The following is a 15011-nucleotide window of genomic DNA, read 5'->3' as shown; positions in this document are numbered from 1 at the left end:
GGCAGAAACCAGTAATAAAGTTGCCATCCCCTCTCCATGCAACTTCCATTAGCTTTGGTGCCACCTCTGGGAACCAGCCTGGGAGCTTTTCATCTCCAGCACCTGACAAATGCCAAGAACATGTGATCTTAAAAGATGCACAAAAAAGCACCCTAGTTCTCAGGGAGCAAGGGATAAGTCAGCTCCAGGTACAGAAAAATCAAGATGATAGTCCTGGATATCAATTTTATGTTTAGACCTTTATGTTCCTGGAAAAACTGTAAATGGACTAGAACAACATCAACAGATGTGATAACAGTGCTTGTCCTCTAACTGTACTCTAATGGCCTCACCTGCCTTCTTGACAGGCCAACTTGTGAGCAGCTATATTTGCTGCTCATCTCACCTGTTGACATTATCCCTGAAAGTTCCAAGTGCTCCAAGAGTCTGGAGGAAAGCAGTTGGCCGGGTGGCTGAACTCTAGCATGGCTAACCCTTCAACCAGCAAGGGATAAAGAATGGAAGATCTGAACTGCAATCCCAGGTCCACTTTCTGCCATTCAGCATAGAGGTCTGGGAACATGGTTGGGAAGGTAAAGTCTTCCCTACTGGAAAATTTCCTCAATTCACAAAGAGGGGATGTAGCAGCCTGAGCACTGGACACACCCTTTCCCTTAGTCTTAGTTCCACTTTAGTTCCTGTTCCTTTTCCATGATTTCACAAGCTGCTTGCTCACTTGTGGGCTCCTGTTAGAGGGCTTTTTATCCTGCCAGAAGTCAGAGAGCTGGCTCCAGGTTCTCCTGGTCAGCACCATGGCCACGAACCTTAGCGACCATCTGCTGAATACTCTGGAGGAGCTTGTACCGTATGACTTTGAGAAATTCAAGTTCAAGCTGCAGAACACCGGTATGGAGAAGGGGCACACCCGGATTCCCCGAGGCCAGCTCCAGATGGCCAGACCAGTGAAACTGGCTACCTTGCTGATCACCCACTATGGGGAAGAGTATGCTGTGCAACTGACTCTGCAGGTCCTGCGGTCCATCAACCAGCGCCTCCTGGCAGAGGAGCTCCACAGGGCCACTGGCCAGGGTAAGCAGCCCAAGTCCCCTCATGGCCCAGTGCTGTCTGCTGACGAGGGAGAGGAAGACATACTCAGGCTAGAACTCTCTGGTTTAAATGTTAAGGGTCTCTCATCCACCACAACTTGAGCAGCTTGGGTCAAGCACATCCGGGTCCTCTTTCTGGCCCATATAGAGGTGTTAGTAAAGCCCCCTGGGGTTCCTAGTGGCTTTTTAAAAAAGGCTAAGGGTCTGACAGTCTTCATTTCCTTATGTAGACCTTGGAATTATGCCTTTCCTGTTACGTATATTATTGGTTGATTTCTTGACAATAGCCATTCTTTCTGGGTGAGGTGAAATCTCAGTGTTTTAATTTGCATCTCTCAAATGAACAGTGATGTTGAACATATTTTTTACGTATTTATTTGCTGTTTGTATGAAAAATATTTCTGAGCTGGAGGGCTGTGGGTAAAGAGGAACTCTTCTCCACTCTTTTTTTTTTTCGTTTTTGTTTTTTTTTTATCAGTACCAGGGGTCAAACTCACGACCGCACACTTGCAAGGAAGGCACTTATGCCGCTGAGCTAAATCCCCAGCCCCCTTCTCCACTCTTGATAGAAGTGTAGACTGGTGCAACCACTCTGGAAATCAATATAGAGATTCCTCAAAAAACTAGGATTGGTGGTCCCATTTGACCTAGTTATTCCCCTTCTGGGTATCTTTCTAGAAGAATTAAAAACATTGTACCACATCAATATATGTGCACTCATGTTTATAGCAGCACAATTTGTAATAACTAGATCTTGGAAACAAACTAAATGTCCATCAACCAAAGAATGAATTAAAAAATGTGGTATTTGTATACAATAGAGTACTACTCAGCCATAAAGAAGGATGCACTTGAGACTTTTATAGGTAAATGGATGCAATTAGAGATCTTATTCATAAGTGAAATAAATCATATTGACATGTGTAAACATCATATTATCTTCCTAGTGTCAGAAGCTAATATATGTATGTATATAAATGATAGTTACGATAGTTATACTACTAATTTCTCTTAGTTCTTTGAAAAGAATGTTATGTTTATGATATACATATGTAAATGTTTATGTTAATATTGTTCAGACAATTAAATGAAGATGTCTTGTACCCTAAGTAACTAATTTAAAGATAATACCAAGGTATTAGTCATTGTTATCCTCTAATTACCATGTTTTGAAATTTCATTATTTTTTCTCTTTAAAATAAAGTAATAAAAGTAAATATACATAACAAAAAATACTTTTCAGGTATTTCTGTAAGGCTAAATAGTTTAAATAACATAAAATGACTGTAGTCTGTGAAAGTCAGAGAACTTAGTAGAGTTTCATGAGTAGAATTTCAAAATTACTTTTTCATGATGTAAAACTTGATATTTTCAAGGGTTCTCATCAGTTCTTGAGCCAGTTTTGGTACATCTGCCAAAATATTACTTTTAGCTTTTTTGGACCACAAAGGAAGGTACTAATTACAGTTTATCTTCATGTCCTTCATGTCCTTCATGTCCTTGGAATTAAACCTTTCCTGTTATTTCCCAATAGAAACAGTGTACTGAAATTTCCAGGCAAGCTGTTTCTTTGTTTGTTTTACCATTTATACTTATTTCTTTTTACTTTTGTGGGTTTTTTTATGGAGTATCTTCTTTGAGACAGGGTCTTACTATGAAGTTCAGGGTCTTACTATGAACTCATTTTGTTGCCCAGGCTTGTCCTTGAACTCACAGCAGTGTTCCTGCCTCAGCCTCTCAAGTGCTGGCATTACAGACATGAGCCACCATGCCCAGCTTACATTTATTTCTGTATAAGAATTTTCTTCAGTTTATTCAATGAAGGAAAAATGAAAGAATTATAGACCTTAATTTCAAATTTTTTATGTTAATCAAACATTCTTTTTACTGATTGACTTTATAAAAAGTGCAATTTGTTTTGTTATTTTGCCTTGTCTTTTTAAAAATCCATTTTATTCAAAGATAAATGGAAAGAAAAAAAAGGATAAAAAACTATAAAAAAATTTCAAAGCCCATCAATCAGGGAAAAGGTAAAGTGGTACATCTGCAATCACACATAAATTTACATGAATAACCAGAATTTTATGTTATTTGAAATGAGATCTTATTGAAACAAGGTCTTCTACTTAAAAAGTTTGAGAAGTACTATTTGAGAAAAATACAGCAAATTATGTGTATGTTCTTACCTCATCATAATTAACTGCTACTGAGCAGGATAGTCTACACTTTACCTGCTGTAATTCTTAATGGGATGTCCCTCTCTCCCCTCCCCCAACACCCCAATCCTGGTCTATTGGCATGGGAGAGCTTCATGTCTTTGCATCTGATTGTCTTTACAGAACGAGAAAGTTGTACGGACACTTTGGCACCATCTTCTGGGGAGAACAAGTCTAAGAGCCTGAAGGTACCAAATGACCCAGCAGGTGATGGACAGAGACAAAGTGCTGAGGGGGCAGTCAGCTTGCTGTCCAGCCAGACTGAGGCAGTGAGGGGACCTCAGAAGAAGTCTCTGGGCAAACGGAGGGACCCGAAGGGCCCTGAGGGCCTGGATGCCCAGGGTAAGCTGTTGGGTAGGAGCACAGTGCTGCCAGCAAGGAGAAGTCCAGTGCCCACCCAGCAGCAGCCTGGAAACTTGGAGATCCAGCGGAGTATCAAGCTTCGAAGAAATGCCAGCTCAGCAGGAAGACTCCAGGGGCTCTCTAGCGGGGCCCTAGGGAAAAGAGACTGCAAGAAATCGGAAGTATATCTGCCTTCAGGAAAACAGCGACCCAAAAGTCTTGAATTTACTATTTCTTCAGAAAAAGAAGAACCCTCAAATCCAGAAACTCTTCTGACATCTCTTGAGGAAATGAGAAATACAAATGTACACTCAGCAGCCATCTCCAGAGGAGCGGCTAGTGTGGCTCTGGAGAATGGCTCCAGGAATGCAGAACGCTTTGGGGTCATGGAGGAGGGTGCATTCAAGATCACACTTTCCAGTGCATGTTTGGCTACAGACGAAAAATCCACAGCATCCACCGAGGAATATGGAACTGGGCATCCAGACACTGAAGGGAAGATCGCAGGTAGTGTGTTTCACAAGTCCTCAAATCCAGAAGTACGTTCATCTTCTGATGACAGGGAAGCCTGGAATTCCTCTACCAAATTTCCTTTTATCCCTCCTGAATTTATATCACTGGGATACCTGGGTGCCTTCTAAGGTCTCCTGATCCTGGCTATAGATCCTAAAAAGTACATGTAAGCACATCCTTACAAAATGTTGCATCAAAGTTCAATTTGTTCTTGGGCCCTCAGAAGTCCTTCTTTAGATTTCATGGCTTCATGGGGCCTAGAATGAAAACCCAAAAAATATCCCTTTTCCACGATCACTCCATAACAACATGTCACAAGGCCAAGAATCTACCGTTTGCCTTTCTCTGGGTAGGGAAGACATCCATTCATGAAAATTATGGGTCTTTCTTACTAAGGAATTAAGTCCTCATGATTCTGTTTGAAACAGAAACTCAAATATTTCAGAAGTTAAAACAATAGAAGTTTGTTCCTCTTTCACATAAATGACACCCAGTTGGGCCAGGACAAATCCATGGGCCTGGAACCTCAGACTTCTGTTTTTTTTTGTTTTTGTTTTTTTGTTTTTTTGTTTTTTTGTTTTTTTTGCTCCACCAAATTTACTTTTAAACTCATAATCTCAGAGTGTGACATCTCATCTTCATACCAGAATGAAGATAGATAGTGACATCTTCATACCATGCAGGATAGAGAAAGTAGATTACTTTGGGAAAGTTTCTAGAAGTTTCTAGAAGCTGCTCATGACACCTTGTTTATATTCTTTTGGCTAGAATATGGTCAGATGGGCACTCTTAACTGCAAAGGAGTTTGGGAAGCAGGCATATGGGTAGCAATGAATTATGTCATAAGGGAGGAGAGGAGAATGCTTCTTGGGAACTATTAATAGCTTTGTTTACAGGTGTAATGTGAATTCCTGGGGCAGCAAGTTTAGGAAGACAGAAGGACTGACTGCATGTATTTCTATTTTTTCTTCTGTTTCCTGTCATTTCTGTGATAGTCTTTGAGTAGAACTATTCATAACTGTTACATCTTCAAGTCAAGATATACCCAATAGCCTTACAAAGTCCCTTTCTTTGCTTTCATTTAATGCCTTTTTTAACTTGGATATGAGCAGTGATCCATTTGCTCTTTCATTCAACACATGCACCAGATGTTTAATATGTATTCTGCCAGGAGCTAAGAATCAATCTGAGAGAGGTAGTTTTAAGTGGCAAAGCAAATGCTGTTCAGGATGTCTTTTTTTTTTTTTTTTTTTTTTTTTTTTTTTTTTTTTTTTTTTTGTCTTTTTCCTTTTTATCGGTACCGGGGATCGAACTCATGACTGCCTGCTTGCAAGGCAGGCACTTATGCCGCTGAGCTAAATCTCCAGCCCCAGGATGTCTTTTTTCATTTCACCCACTGTATCCATGCCTCGGCAGGAGGAAGGTAGAGGCTCTGTAGGAAAAGCCTGCGTCTCTTTCCTAGAATGAATGCCCAAGAATCCCATGTCTCAGAAATAGGCCTGCCCTTAGCTTTTGATCCCTGTGGCCTGTGTGCTCCTTCAATGAATGGAAGTCAGGACAGAAAACCGTAAGAAGCAACCAGATACAACTAAGAACTCATGGCATAGGCTCCTTCTCATAACATCTTGGAATTGACACTCAGGAGTTTCTTTTACTTCCATGTCCCCAGGGAGACCACAGGATGAGGCTGCATGTCCCCAATGCCGCTCCCAGGAAGGGGATCTCCTTGGTGGTACCTGTGTGCATGGTTCCGACAGCTGCCTGGTTGCTTCTGGAGACTCCAAGACCTCAGGCAACAGCTTTCCCAGCTTCCTGAAATGCCAGGCCTTATTGGCAAGGAAGAGCTCTGGAGATATGAGTCCCCAGGCCCTGCCACAGTGCCAGCGCCACATGAAACAGGCACGGCTGCTCTTTTGTGAGGACCATGGCGAGCTCATCTGCCTCATCTGCAGGCTGAGTCAGGAGCACCAAGGCCACCAAGTACGCCCCATTGAGGAGGCTGCCTTGGACTACAAGGTAAATACTCCCTGTCTGGGATATCTTCTCTGCCACAAACTTGGACACACTGGACCTTCTTCATTTCTCCAATCACTCTGACCCATGAGTGCACTATCCAGGATTCTTGGGCTATAAATGGAAAAAACACAACACAAACCAAGACAGCAAAGAAAATTGAGTTTTTGTTGCTCAGAAATTCACAGGGGAAGGGTATCTACTTTCAGGTATGGCTGTATCCAGAAGATTCCAGGAGGTCAATGGAACTCCTCCTCACCACCTCTTGGCTCTGTTTCCCATGATAATAGAATCCTTCCTTCTTCCTTCTTCCTGAACACATCTCCTTATGATCTTGATTGTAGCACCCTCCTACTTTGCTCCTGGAAGTGTATTTTCCTCTGGAATTGTCAGTAGCTAAAGTAGGAGCTAACGGAAGCATCTAAAATATGTTTTTTCTCCAGGAGCAAATTCAGAAGAAGCTGGAGTATCTGAAGGAACTGAGAAAATCTGGGGAGGAGCAGAGGTCACAGGGGGATATGAAGACAGCACACTTCCTGGTAAGGTTGGGAGCATGCTGTGGCTGGTCCTTTCCCTGTCACACATACAGAAGGAAAAGAAGGGATTGAAAGCAGGTAGGAGTCTGAAATTTTGCTCTGGTTCACAGGGCATTAAGGATAGTCATCTGTTCTTCAGGCACAGGGAGTTAATAGCATCCAAGGCCAAACTTGTCCCAGTAGAGGGAGACTACCCCAGCAGGGACAGTCACCACTGAAAACCAGGTGCATTTTCTTATTCTCAGCATCAAAGAGTTCACAGAGACCAAAGGCAATGGCTGTCACCAAGGAAAGAGATTTTAAAAAGGGAAGGAAAACTATTTTGTCTTTAAATTCTTCTTTTTTTCAGTACTGAGAATTGAGTCTAGGGCCTTAGAACTAAGCTACATCAATTTAAATTTTGATACAACATCATTGTAAGGCACGAAGTGGCCCATGCTCAGCTCAAACTGTTAATCCTCCTGCCTTAGCCTTCCAGAGTGCTGAGATTACAGGCATGTACCATGCCTCGTTCCCCTATAGTTTTTATAGTTACTATCTTCTTAAATATAAAAACTATAATGATTCTTAATATTCAAATGGAAAACATTTCCTTTAAATTGGTCATTTTGTGACACCACATATTTTACTGGCATATATCAAGCAGGAGGTGTCCAGCCTTTTGGATGTTTAAGTTGCTTCCACTTTTCCTCGACCCTATCCTACAGATTTTTTGAGTTGTCTAATGCATTTTCATTGGCTGGATCCTGTCTACCTCTGACTCCCAAAATTTGAGAAGTCAAGGGTACTCACCATGCCTCACTGGGTCACGGGAAAGATAACAAAAGAATGAATGAAGGTGACCCAGGTGTCTGGCTTGTGGACACTCCTGAACTGTAGGAAAATGAAAATCTCTTCCTATAAATCTCAAATGGCTAGAAGCCTGTGGATGGAGCAAAGGTCAGAGTGTCCTTAAGGAGATCAGGCAGGAATCTGGGTTGTTTTGGAAAACCCAGAAAGACCAATGGTCCAGCCTTTCCTTAATGCACAACACAGGGTCCTTTTGCTCCTTCTCTTTCCTTTTTCTCCTTCTTTCCATAGTGAAAAAAATACTTTTAGTTATAGGGAATAGAGCAGGGATTCTTATTTATAACAGAATGCCAGCTAATACAAACAGTATAAAAATATGATTGGGTTAGAAATCTTCCATTATACCGAGACTAGTGTGATGATTGACAGGCAGGAACTATTACTTGATGCTAAATTTTTTAGAGAAAGAGTGTTACAAAACAGGATATTTGTTCATTCTCAGAATACCATTCTCCAGGTAATTAGAGGGAAAATAATGTAAATTTATAATGGAGAAACCTGGTAGACCCTTCTATAACCAACTGATCAATTTAACTCTCACAATAATGGCAATGGACCAATTGTATATTCTTTGTTTCTAGATGAGATGTACTAGGAAGGACATTTGAGATTAACTAGTTTAATTAGGTTTTTTTGCCCAAAATGTTTAGCATAAAATTAATCATAAGCAAAGTTACATTTTATAATATAAATTAAACATGAAAACTGACTAATCCTTTTCAAAAAAGAAAACAATCATCATCATCACCAATAGGAACACCTGAAGATGAGGAGACATTTGAAGTTCAAAAGAACTAAAGAGGGATGGAGATACAGCTTAATAGTAGGGCACTTCCCTGGCATGCATAAGGCTCTGGATTTAATCTTCAATACCACCAAAAGAGAAGAGGAGAAGAAGGGAGAGGAGGAGGAAAAAGAGGAGCAAGAAGAGGAGGAGGAGAAGGAGGAGTAACAAGATAAGTTAGTCCTGTTGTTTGGAAACCAGAGCAATAAGACTTTTAAGTAGCCTAACGTTTGTACTTCTGAGCATCTCTCTCCCTTTTGGAGGAAGGAATGAGTGCTCTGGAACCATGTCACCTCTCTAAAGAAGCTTCCTAGCCAGACATGATGGTACTTGCCTATAATCCATCCCAGCACTTGGGAGGCTGAGATAGGAGGATAACTTTGAGTTTGAGGCCAGCCTGGGTTACACAGGAAACTTAAGGCCAATCTGAACTACACTGGACACACATGTCCACCCCCGCTGCACAGACTCCCTGCACTTACTCCTATGGGAAACCCTGCAGCAAGACTTGTCTCAAAAAAAAAAAAAAAAAGATTCCTGAGGACCATGAGAAAGAGGATAACAGAAAACCAATGATTGACCTCTGCATGATAGTACAAAGCCGAACTCATGTATTCAAATAGGCTGACTGTCCCCATTCAGAGCCAGAGTCATTAGAGCCATGTTAAGAAGCCCCTGCACACCAGCACTTTGGGAGTGAACAGAGGCCACCATTCTGGGACACAGTTTGGTGGTTCACTTGTAGCCTTGGCCACTTATGACGCCAGGACACTTTCTATCTTCATTCTGGCTTTCAAGACAGGAGAGAAATAACCCTGATGTCTTAGTTTCCTATGGCCATCATACCCAAAAATTTATCGTCTCACAGTTCTAGAGACCAGAAGTCTGAAACCAGTATATGCAGGGTTGGTTCCTCTTGAAAATGAGGGAAGGATCTGGTCTGCCTTCCTTCTCAGCTTTAATGACCATTTTCTCTGTATCTTTCCAGCTCATGTTCTGCCAGTGTGTGTGTGTGTGCGTGCGTGTGTGTGTGTGTTTTAATGTTGTTATTATTTCATAAGGACACCAGTCATATTAGATTAGAGGCCTGTCCTACCCCAGTATCACATCATCTTAATTAAGTAAACTTGCTTGGACTGTAATGTTCAAATAAGAACACTTTTTGAGGTACTAAAGGGTTAGTGCTTCAACATATGAATTTTGGAGGGAACACAAATAAACCTGTAACCCCAGATTGGAGAGCATCTTCCAAAAGCTAACATCTCTAATCCTGTCTATTCTGAAATGTTCCAGACAACACTACCTTTGGCTCTGGAGTCCAGGCCTCCAAGAAGCAGAGGAAACCTGCCTTTAATCCACCTCCAGGATTCAGAGGCCTTACTGGACACACATGTCCACCCCCACTGCACAGACTCCCTGCAACTTACTCCCTATCTTATGATTCCCAGAAACAAACTGAAACCCAGAAACAGAGGGTGCAGTATCAACTAGAGCAGCTGTGTCAGTTTCTCAAGCAACAGGAGCAGGTCTTTCTGGCCTGGCTTGAAGAGCTGAGCCAAACCATTGGTCGGGTCCAGAAGACCTATGGCACCCAGATGTCCCAGCACATAGCCCTCCTTGATGAGCGGATTGGGGAGCTTGAGGCCAAGCAGGGACAGTCGGAATGGGAGCTCATGCAGGTGAGTGCTCTGGACCAATGACATGACCCAAACAAGGGCACCTCTGTCGAAGCAAGGGAATAAGGCCCTGGAGGCTTAGGTGCGGGCTTGGTTTTGGTGTGCTACTGTGCTTCATGGGCCTAGACTTTTCTGATGAGGTCTCTGGAGGATCCAGGGTGGTACAGCATCAGGATGGCTCTGGCATTGACCAGAAGAGATATGTAGGGATCTTGTGTAGTTCTACAACAGACTCTGGCAGGGGGTACCACCTGAGTGATGAGAATTAGAATTCAAGAGAGGTATTTCAGCTACCTGATGCCACAAGGCTGGAATTCCTGGAAAGGGGAGGGAGAAGCTTAAAGACCAGAAGTCCACAAGGAGAGGACAGGATTAGCCTGGCCACCAGGAGACTGGTAATGGAGAGTGTCCTTCTTTTCTCTCCTAGGACATCAGAGTCACCTTGAACAGGTACAAAGAGGTCCCTGGTGTTCCCTTAAGTATCTTGCAGGCGGCATTCGGGTGAGACAGTCCTAGGAGGAAGCTGTGTCTGTGACTTGTGACTCCCCTCATTTCCTGAAGCTTCTTGGATTTGTGCAGGGTTAAAAGGAACCTAGCCAGGTTGGGTGGAGGGAACATGGGGTGGAAGCCTGGGAAAAACACAAGTGAAACCTTCACTTTATGAAAACTCCCCCTGTAGAGCTGTCAATGGCCTCCAGGGAAAAAGTACTTTCTAGGAGTCTCTGGAGAGATATTTGGACTAAGGACAGAAGTCAATATAAGAGAGGGGTAGAACAGTCATTTGGAGAACTTTATGCAAATCTGGCGTCTGCCATCTACCTCTAGAACTTTTTCACTTTCCTGTGGGAAACCCTGCAGCATTAAAACTAACTTTTCACCGCTCTACCACTAGTCCCCGAAAACAACCATGTCCTCTCCGGTCATCCTGGCCAGGTTTCTGTTCTCCCTATAGCCCCCGCTGAGCTATGCAAAGTGAGGACCTTCCTTTGCATAGACCAGGCTGACCTGATTGTGTGTCATGGAGACTGCAACTCATTTACAGCTCATGGGGACTCAGGTCACCCTCTCTCTCCAGTCTTCCAGATAAGTTTCTTGTCTCTAGGACCAAGATAATGACTGTCCCTGAGCCATGGACTACTCCTCCAGAAGTGAAAGATAAGATCCACCTGCTGCACCAGAAATCAGAGATTGTGGAGAAGAGTATGAAATACTTCTCAGGTAGGTGGGCTCGGGGAAGGATGGGCAGTTGCTCACTTTCCCCATGGGGTTTGTGGAGCCCAGATCACATTTGCTTCCCTTTTTACCTCCCAAGTCCTTTATGACCATGCCTTCAGCTTCTCTTTGATTTTTTCCTAGCCAGACCTAACTTGATCCTCTATTCTCTTTCCCCCTTTGTAGATACTTTGCGTTCTGAAATGGAAACATTCAATGGTGAGTAGGGTGGCAGAAGTGTACACTGACCAGGAATTATTGTGACAGTCACTTATGCAGTTGATTTCAGGGAGTTGTTTTAGAAGAGAGACAAACATCTGGAGAAAAGGCAGGAGGAAGGTCATGGCAGGGTCCACAGAATTGCATAGTCTTTTCATACTTGCCTCTCTGGCAGCCACAGTCACTAATGTGGGGATGGCTGGCATGGAGGCCGAGCCTAGGAGGTGGGCCCTAAGCAGGGGGATCTTTGTCTTTCCTTGTTGCAGGATAGTGTAATTTAGATCCTCTGTATGGGAATGTCCAGGACCTTTTCTTCTCATCACTCTTTTTTTCTCTCTGTAGTTCAAGAACTGACTAGTGCTCAAGCACATGCTGGTAAGTGCCCGGATCAAGACTAGTAGTCTTGGCTTGTGAGGTCCCACTACAATCTAGAAAAACAGGTCTGTCCTGTTTCCTGGAGGTAGGTGAACCCTAGCAGCAGGATGTTATCCATGAAATCCTAGATAAGTATTCTAATTCTCTTTCCAGTTAGAGTGTTCCTGGATCCAGCAACTGCCCATCCAAACCTTGTCTTTTCTGATGATATGAAGAGTGTGAGACTTGGAGGCAGATGGGACAGGCTGCCTGACAGCCCAGAAAGATTCGACAGCTGCATCTTTACCCTGGGCTCCCCTAGATTTTTCTCTGGCTGCCATTACTGGGAAGTGGAGGTTGGAAACAAGACAGCGTGGGTCCTGGGAATATGCCACGCATCCACAAGCAGAAAAGGAAGCGTGACTCTGTCACCAGAGAATGGCTACTGGGTGGTCATGATGATGAAGCCAAATGAATACCAGGCATCTACCGTTCCTCCAACCCACCTTCGCATGAGTGAGCCCCCGAAACGTGTGGGCATCTTCCTGGACTGGAAGATTGGACACATTTCCTTTTACAATGTGACAGCCAGATCCCACATCTATACATTTACCAGCTTCTCTTCCCCTGGACCCCTTCAGCCTATCTTCAGCCCTGGAACACATGATGGAGGGAAGAACCTGGATCCTCTGACCGTCTGTGCAGTGAATAGCAAGGCACCTCACTGAACACCCAACACTGTGCCTCCATGCCATCTCCTGGCCTTGTATCTTGTGTTCAGGCACTCAGCAGTTACTAGTTGCATATCTACTGTGAGCCTGCTGCTGCCATAGGGGAAGCCAATGAACAAGAAAACAGTTTCAGTGCCAAGAAGTTTATCAAACCATAGCAGAGGTAAGGTAGCTATACAGATATTGGCAGTGAAGATAAAACATACATTGATAACACGCAGTGGATTTCACAGGAGGAAGTACATGGACGTTGTGTAATAAGTCCTAGTATGAATTAGCACTCTCAGATCCTCTGGAAGCAGAACACGCTGCTCTCATTCTCCCTTCTGTATTCCCTCTGTCTGCCTATTTTGAGGACATAGGAAACCTAGATAAAATGCAAGTATACGGGATTGTTACAAAAGTATTTATATGTCCGCATTAATAAATTGTGATTCTCAAGGATATTAACTGGGCCTCACAAATAAATCAATCAGAAAATCTGATCATAATTTGTCACTTTTTATCACTGGGGAGTTTCATTTTCCTACTATGTAGGAAAAGAAACTGAGTTGATATCATGGAAAAGCAATGAACATAACACAAACCATTGTTCATTTTCTGTTAGTTAATTCTAAACACCCTGTAATACTTTCATTCTCTTGAATGGTTTTACATTGTCTTGATATGTTTGATGCTACAGTATACGAAGTTATACTCAAAGATTTCAAGGAAAGAGACACTATAGTAACTACTTTTATGTTGGGATATCTTGTGGTGAAACACTATTTTGCTTAAATGGTTATGTTTTGACCTGTGCTGTTTTGTTGTTATGCCCTCTTTTATCTCAATCTCCTTTTTTTATTATTTACTTTTTTATTTTTATCCTTTTAATTAAGGGAAAAATAAATAAAAAATAGCAGGATATATTATAGTAACCCACTTTGATTTCCTATATTAATTTTATTTGAAACCCTGTATTGCTCTCACCATCTTCTTTTGACTGATTTTCCTCTATTCTATTTTGCTTGATAGTACCAAGTTCGAAAGTATAGGCCACAACTGTGAAGACAATAAGATTCATTGTAACGCCCATTCTGGTTGGCTATTATCTTCTTTTGAAGACCTGTAATGTCTCCAATGTTTTGGTTTTATTGGTTTAGTTCTTTACTGTTTTGTTCAATTTTATTATAACTGATGATATAGGCAATTCTTTTTAAGATAGCAAGAGGCATTATGGTAACCATTGTCAATCACCTTATATTTTGTTTTTACATTATGTATTATGTCCATCCTTTTGATTTGACTGACTCTGTTCTGTTATGTCACATTTGGTTTTACTCTCTTCAAAAAAAAGTAGTAAGAACTGTGGGAGTAATAAAACCCAAAATGTGTAATTGTCATTGTAGAAAAGAGAGCAAAAGAAAGTGCTCTAAAGGACATAACTGCATGTATATTTAAGTGTATAAGATAGATAACCATATTACTGACTTTTGTTGGATCATTGAACCAGAACTGTTTGCAGTCTCACTGTTTGAATGTCCACTTTATATGCTTTAATTTTGTAACTTGAACAACTATTTCTAAGATGACAATATGTAATCTATTAACTAATGAATTCCTACTGTTTATTTTTTCTGAAATTCTGTATAACTTGTATCCTTTTTCTGCTTTTTTTTCTTTTTCTCCTTAAATAAAGTTAAAAAGAAAAAGAAAAGCAATGAATACACAGTCCAAGAGTTCTGTCTTAGTTTTTATCAGAAAATTTTATGGGTTTGTGGAACACTAAGTGTTTTACTTCATGAATGTCTCATGACATTCCCATTAAAGAGAAGAAGAGAAGAGAAGAAAAGCATGCCTATACTCCCAGCTATTTGGGATGCTGAGGTAGGAGAATCACTTGAACCCACTTCAAGGGCAGTCTGGGTAACATAGCAAGACCACTGTGCCCTCAAAATAAAAGCAGAAAAGAAAATCAAACGGAGATTTGAAAAATCAGTACATTGGTAGTATATGATTATGTTTATTATGGGGATCAAATGAAGTTTAAATTCCTCCTATCCCAACTTGTCTTTTGTGTTTGCTACTAGAGTCTAGCCGGGACTCCCAAGTTCTCCATAGTTACAGTCATAGCATGCACCAACATGTTTTGCTTTCTTCATAGACCTTTATTCCACATATGGAATCCACATGCTAACAAACTTCATGTGCCCTATTATTTAGCTGTTTCCTGTGGTTGGGAATTTGTTACTCACAGTTCTCCTTACTGATAAGCTTTCCAAAAGCTGCCCTGAGTATGTGTTCCACCACCCTGAAGTATACATATTTGTCTCCTGTAATTCCTGAAATATTAGCTAATATTAGCTATAGGTTGTTACACTATCCTTCAAAAAGGTTAAGATATTTTACGCCCAAGTAAATATATGTTACTTTAAAAGTCTTAATAGGGATATAATGAGGTTATACCTTGACTTTAGTTCATTATGTGTGAGGCTGTAAATT

General features: G+C 41.7%; 1 protein-coding gene across 1 annotated transcript; it reads left to right on the top strand.

The window, feature by feature from the left end:
* The first annotated feature begins 697 nt into the window (after positions 1–697).
* Mefv (MEFV innate immunity regulator, pyrin) lies at positions 698–14236 on the top strand. The gene is made up of 10 exons (XM_013141632.2): positions 698–1068; positions 3425–4150; positions 5826–6172; positions 6613–6708; positions 9787–10017; positions 10442–10464; positions 11117–11232; positions 11413–11445; positions 11788–11820; positions 11974–14236. Exons 1-10 carry the CDS (start codon positions 792–794, stop codon positions 12525–12527), a joined length of 2436 nt encoding a protein of 811 aa, XP_012997086.1. The 5' UTR covers positions 698–791; the 3' UTR covers positions 12528–14236.
* The last annotated feature ends 775 nt before the right edge of the window (positions 14237–15011 follow it).

The sequence above is a fragment of the Cavia porcellus genome, unplaced genomic scaffold (genome assembly GCF_034190915.1).
Source record: "Cavia porcellus strain 051 isolate PalLab524CR breed Dunkin Hartley unplaced genomic scaffold, mCavPor4.1 scaffold_16, whole genome shotgun sequence".
NCBI classification, from domain to species: Eukaryota; Metazoa; Chordata; class Mammalia; order Rodentia; family Caviidae; genus Cavia; species Cavia porcellus.
The sequence above is the reverse complement of the archived record's forward strand: the minus strand, read 5'-3'. Positions and strand labels throughout refer to the sequence as shown.

What these genes read in the sequence shown, in the direction of transcription:
- Mefv (XM_013141632.2), top strand. Translation starts at nt 792, where the DNA reads ATGGCCACGAACCTTAGCGACCATCTGCTGAATACTCTGGAGGAGCTT. An exon ending in CACTGAAGGGAAGATCGCAG is followed by an intron (nt 4,151 to 5,825) that starts GTAGTGTGTTTC and finishes CCATGTCCCCAG; the next exon opens with GGAGACCACAGGATGAGGCT. An exon ending in TGAAATGGAAACATTCAATG is followed by an intron (nt 11,446 to 11,787) that starts GTGAGTAGGGTG and finishes TTCTCTCTGTAG; the next exon opens with TTCAAGAACTGACTAGTGCT.